This window comes from Alligator sinensis, unplaced genomic scaffold, assembly GCF_000455745.1.
Source record: "Alligator sinensis unplaced genomic scaffold, ASM45574v1 scaffold811_2, whole genome shotgun sequence".
NCBI classification, from domain to species: Eukaryota; Metazoa; Chordata; order Crocodylia; family Alligatoridae; genus Alligator; species Alligator sinensis.
In genome coordinates this window covers 31,147-36,814 of record NW_005843373.1, presented here as the reverse complement: position 1 = coordinate 36,814, position 5,668 = coordinate 31,147, and the positions used below count along the sequence as shown (strand labels likewise).

Below are 5,668 nucleotides of genomic sequence, written 5' to 3'. Positions count from 1 at the left end.
TCTTTCCCCCCCCCCCCATCAAAGCCAGTGGCAGGCTGGCTTTGCCTTCCCAGGGCTGTGGGGGGTGGGGAGCGGGGTGCCCCCCAGACCTACGGCACCTCCGCGGGGACCACAGGGAGATGAGGCTGGGGCGGGGAGACTGGGGCTGATTTCTGCCATATGCAAGGGGCAGATGGGCCTGGCTCCACCGCATCGCGTTGGGGATTGCAAGGGGTCTGAGCTCCTGCTGGTGCAGGGACCATACCCAGAGCCAGCCCAGCTCTCCTGAGACCCACAGCAGCCATGCACAATGAAGCCCCCCATGCTGCATTGCTCATGCACAGGGGATGTCCCCATGCCAGAAGGATTGGGGCACTCCCCAGCCAGGAAACCCCCTTGCAAAGAGCCGGCTCCAAGGGGTGCCCCCCCCCATCCTGTTGCCCCCTGCACCCCACCCCTGGGCTGCAGTTGGAGATCCTCCTTTCCCCCCCGGCGCTTGGGAACCCACCTGCTTCCGCCGGGATCCCTGCGATCTAGGCGAGGAAAATCCCTTTGTAGCAGCGCATCTCTTCTGGGGACCCTCCTTGCGTCGCCATAGTTACCGCTTACCTCCGAGCAGGCGGCTGCAGCTGGTGCGAGACGTGCACATACATGCACACACACGCACGCACACACATGCATGCACACGCACGTAGCAGCCAGGCTCCTGTTAGCATTTGGATGCCGAGGCCAGGCGGGCAAGGCCGGAGGCTGGTCCCAGGGGGGGCACGGTCTGGCTGGGGAGGAATGGATGAATCACCGGGAGCTCACTCAGGCTCGCACAGGCTGTGTGTACCAAGGCAGCTGCCCCCCCTTCCCCTCCAGGCCCTGGCTTTCTGATGTGGCCCAAATGCCGGCCCCTCCCCCGCGGATCATGCTGAGGTGGGGGCTGCTGGAAGCCGACTATCCTCAGTAAATTCAGGCCTGACCCTCACTGGTTTCCCAGCAAAGGCACCGCTCACCTCTGGAGCCTGAGCTGAGCTGGTTACTGTGGGGTGTGCGTGTGTGCATGTGTGTGTAGGTGTGTTTGTGTGTTAACGTCTGTAGGTTGGTCTGTGTGTAAGTATGTATGTGTATGTATACAGGTAGAGGTGTATGTGTAAGTGTATGTAAAGATATGTGTGTGCATGTGTATATAGGTGTCTGTGTAAGTATGTAGGTATGTGTGTAAGTATGTGTGTATAAGTATGTGTAAGTGTGTGTATATAGGTGTGTGTGTGTGTATAGTTGTGTACATATGTGTGTGCAGGTGTGTGTGTAAGTATGTGGGTGTATGTGTGTATAGGTGTGTGTGAGCATGTGTGTGTGAGTGTGTAAAGGCATGTGAGAAAGTATGTGTGTGTGTGTATAGGTGTGTGCACAAGTATGCAGTGTATGTCTATACATGTGAGCAGGCAGGTGGGCATGCAGGTGTTTTTCCATATATGTTTGTGTGTGTGTGTGTGTGTGTGCATGCATGCCTATGTGAACGTGTGCATGCAAGCCAGCATGTGGCTCTGCATGGCTGAGTGTGTGGGGGGATTGCACACCTGTGTGCACATCTACACGTGTTGACACCCAGCTGCAGGCAGGCGGGCAGGGCAGTGTGTTTCTGCATGCCCGCTTGTGTGCCTCCGTGAGCATGCCCCTGTGCCTGTATACACGTATGCACACGGGGTAGCACAGATGGGAGTGTAATTTTGCACGTGTGCATGAATACCTGCGCTGTGTTTGTACACCTGTGCAAGTGGGCACAAGGGGGGGTGCTGCGCGGCAGAGTGTGTTTTTGCTCATGGGTGCACACATGCCTGAGTGTTTGCATGCCTAGGTCAGCATGTAGGTGTGCACAGGGTTTTTTTCGTGTGTATGTGTGTGTTTGTGTGTGTGTGTGCGTGTGCGTGTAAGGGAGGAGAGCCCAATTCTGCTCTCACCACCCCCCTGCTTGCATCAAAGCAGTCCCCACAGCCCCGCAGGGACAGTGTAGGCCTCTCCTCCCCAGCCTCCAAGGGCACCGTACCCACCCGGGCTGCTCTAGCCTCCCCTGGGCCAGATGCAATGCCACTTCCAGCTTTCCCCATCGAGATGTTTCCCCGGCGCCTGTGGCCATGACCGCAGGCAGCTGCACTTCTGCTTGGAGACCCCCAAAATCCCCTTTCCCCCCCCTTAAAACTTTCCACATTGGATGCTTCTACTTCCCACTTCCCTTCCTAACACCAGTCCACCCTTGTGCCCAAATCAGCTGCCACATTCTCCCCAGAGGTGGCTGCTGGCTGCTGGGAGGAGACCTCTCCTCTAGCGCCCGCGACATGGAGGGGAGGCTGTCACAGAAGACAAGGCAGAGCAGTGCCCCGCGACTGATGGCTTCTGATTTCCTGTCTAGAACTTGCAGTCTCGCATTGCCAGGCAGGGGACATGGAGGTAGACAGTGTGGCTGGGGCTTCCGGCCTGAGTCATCTCAGCTCAGCAGCTCAGAACGAAAGGAGAAGCAGGCAGCAACTCTTCCCTATTGCAACATACAGCTGCGTGCACCCCGCTGGGCAGCACATCTCTGTTGGGGTTCATGGAGCTGTACGCTACAGCCCTATCAACCTTGCTAGAAATCATCACTAGCATGGCATAAGGGAGACCTGCCTTTGTATAGCGCTTAGCGCGGCAGGCGACCTGTGTAACCCCTGAAGCACCAATATGAAGACTCCCTTGCCACTGAAATGCAGCCACCTCTGGGCTAGAGCAGAGCGCCAAGTTGGCCCAGGACATATGCACCTACAAGTGGCCTGAGTCCAGATTGGGACAGGTAGTGATGCCCAGCAGACACGCGCCACCGAGGCAGAGCGGGATCATCCTGAGTCACTAATGCCCCTGGTACATACCTGATGCACTGACACCCTCCCCGAATCCTAGCCCTTGGGCCAGGGAGCTCCTGCCTGGTCCCTCCCTGGTGCCCAAAGGACCAAACCCTCCCCAGATTGCTGGCGTCTCTTGCCAATTCTAGGATCCAGCCCAGCTTTTTCCTTCCATCTCTTTATGCACGTCCCAGCTCCAAATTTAGTGTAACCAAAAAGAGGTGAGAAACAGTGAAACTGTGACTGGGTCAGGTCATAGGCCCATCTTGCCCAGTTTCCTGTGTCACATAGTGGAAAGGTAGGATCCGGGCGTTGATGTCCTCATTCAGCTCAGGCAGGATTCCCCAGACTCCGGGAGCTGGGGCTTTAATAAAGGGGAGCTGAAACCCTGGGAGCCAGCAGGGATGGCCGTGACGGTGGAAGGGGGCTGAGTGTCAGGGGAGATACCTCCCTGAAGGTCCCTGCTGCTTCCTGGCTCTAAGCAGGGGGCTGATAGGAAGATGCTGAACCCAAAGATCCCGATCCAGAAGAGCGTGCTCCAGGCAGGGCTCAGGGCAGGGCGAGCTCAGGCCCAGGGGTGATAGATCCCAGGTGTGGGGGGGAAGGGAATGGGGCATGATTTCGGCCAAGATGCCGCCGATCGATCGAGCCTCAAGAAGCCACAGCAGCACTGGGGACCTGCTTGTGGCTTCTGGTGCCTTGCAGAGCAGCAAAGAGCAGCAACAGTGACAGGAGGGGCATAGAGCCAGCGGAGAGCATGCACAGCACAGGGGAAGACCCCAGCAACCACTCTGGATGAAGCCTGAGAGAGAAGAGGGAGCCTACGGCACCGGGGAAGGGGCCCCATTCAAAGCCCCTGGGAGCTGGTCCCTGCTCCAGCCAAGAAGCCGTAACTCCCTCCATCCCAGGAGCAAAGCCCTGCCTGTCAGCTCCCCAACCCCCTAGGCAGTGCTGCCCCCCTTCCATCTCCTCCTCCCAGCTGCAACTGGGTGAAAGGGCTTGGAAGTGCCTCTCCTACTCAAGCTGCCTCTGCTGCCAGGTTTCCTGGCTTGCAGAGGAGGGAAGGGAACCAGGGAGACCTGGCCAAGGCCCAAGAACAGAGCACAAGAGGCCTCGTGCCCACAATTCCGGCCGGAGGGAGAAAACACGGGGCCTGGGCCCTGGCAGGGGGTCTGGAAAGGGTCCCTGGGGGCTCGACACAGGCTTTGAGCAGGTGACCTGGCTTTGCACCAGTGCAAGGGATGGTGCCACGGGCAAGGGCACCTACGGATTCCTAAGGGGAATCAGGGGTGCGTGAAGCCTGGTACCGGGGTGCTCCCAGCCAGCAGTGGATGGGGTGGGCAGGCATTGCCCTGCCTGAAATGTCCCCCGACTCCGCAGCTCATCCTCAGTGCCAGGGCCTATAGCCTCAATAGCTGTTGGCATGAGAGTGCCAGCAGCAAATGCGCAGTGACCCTGGTGGCTAAGCTCCTTATTTAGACCCACTTGTAATCTCCAAGTGCTGCCCTGTCCGCCCCGGCGCACTGCTTGTCATAGCTGAGATAAGGGCCCCAGGCTGGAGTGAGGGCATCTGCAGTGGGCCTGATCCTGATGCTGCTGCTTCTCTTGCTGGGAGGGAGAGGGTGGTGAGTGTGAACGTGAGTGTGCGGTTGCACAAGTGTGTGTACATGCATGCATGAGGGTGTGTTCAGGTATGCAAGAGCACCAATGCACATGTAAATGCACAAGCGCATATGCAAGGGGAGCATGCACGTGAGAGAGTGCATGATCGTGGGTGGGTGCACCCAGGACTGTGATTGCATGACAGTGAGTAAATGCCCAGGTGTGATGTGAGAGTGCACAAGTGTGACAGAGTGTGCAAGTGCATGTGCACAAGTGTAAGGCTGAGAGTGCACAAGTCCCAGGTCCTTTGGCAGTAGCAGGTAAAGGCTGCTCAGGTGTCAGTGGAGCCTGCATCTCCCCAACCCTGGGTCCTGGCACCCGTGCCCACGAGTCCCTGCCCCTTCCACTTCCGGTGCCCAGCTGTAGCAGCCACAGCCCTCTCTGGCCAGCTGGACAGACGGATGGCCACTGCCCCAGGGAGTTATCACCATAACACCTGGTGGACAGTGGGTCAAGCTGCCACAGCTGCGGGCACCCAAGAGCCAGCGGGCGTGAAGGCAGGTATTGCCTTGGAAACTGGGATGCCTTGTTTCTGTATGGAGATGATGGAGCGCCAGCTCCCCACTGTGCCCAGAGTCCAGCCCTGTGCTCAGCTCCCCGCCATACCCAGTGCCCAGCTCCTCACCATACCCAGTGCCCAGCCCCTGTGCTCAGCTCTCCACTGTGCCCAGCGCCCAGCACCTACATCCCTGATGCAACAGGCTTTGTCAAGGCAGAAACCCCATGCCCCTGCCACTGCCTGGAGCCAGGCACCCTGTGGCCCTTGGCGCCTCCTGCCTTAACCAGGGAGAACCGTGCTTGGATGCCCCTGAGAGAGCCCATCTGTCCTCCCCTGTGCCTCGGTTTCCCCATCACGGCCCTGAGCCCTGGAGCCAGGAGCTGGAGGGCGGATCAGCAGCAGACAACCCAGGTGTCCTGCTCCCCCATCACCCCATCCTGATCCGCACAGGACACAGAAAGCCCCAGCTCCCACTGGCTTCCCCGTCACTCAACTGCAAAGCTGCTGGAGTGCAAGGTCCCCGAGTACCCCCACGCCCCCATGTACCTGCAGTGGACAGGGGCTGGGCACTCATCTGCCATGGCTGTAGGCTCTGCCGGCATCTGCCATCCTCCTGGCTGTGGCTTCTGGAGCTGCCTCCTAGCTCCCAGGCTGCTTTCCTTCTCCC

The 5,668-nt window shown here is 58.9% G+C and overlaps 1 protein-coding gene across 1 annotated transcript in view; it reads right to left on the bottom strand.

Moving 5' to 3' along the window:
• LOC102376089 (semaphorin-4A) overlaps positions 1–5,609 on the bottom strand; it is a 19,863-nt gene extending 14,254 nt beyond the window's left edge. Inside the window, exons 1-2 of the mRNA XM_025195031.1 lie at positions 5,548–5,609; positions 488–755 (exon numbers count right to left, since the gene is read on the bottom strand). Coding sequence (XP_025050816.1) covers positions 488–755; positions 5,548–5,575 — 296 coding nt within the window. The 5' untranslated portion in view covers positions 5,576–5,609. The remainder of the gene's footprint in view (positions 1–487; positions 756–5,547) is intronic.
• Between the last annotated feature and the right edge of the window lie 59 nt (positions 5,610–5,668).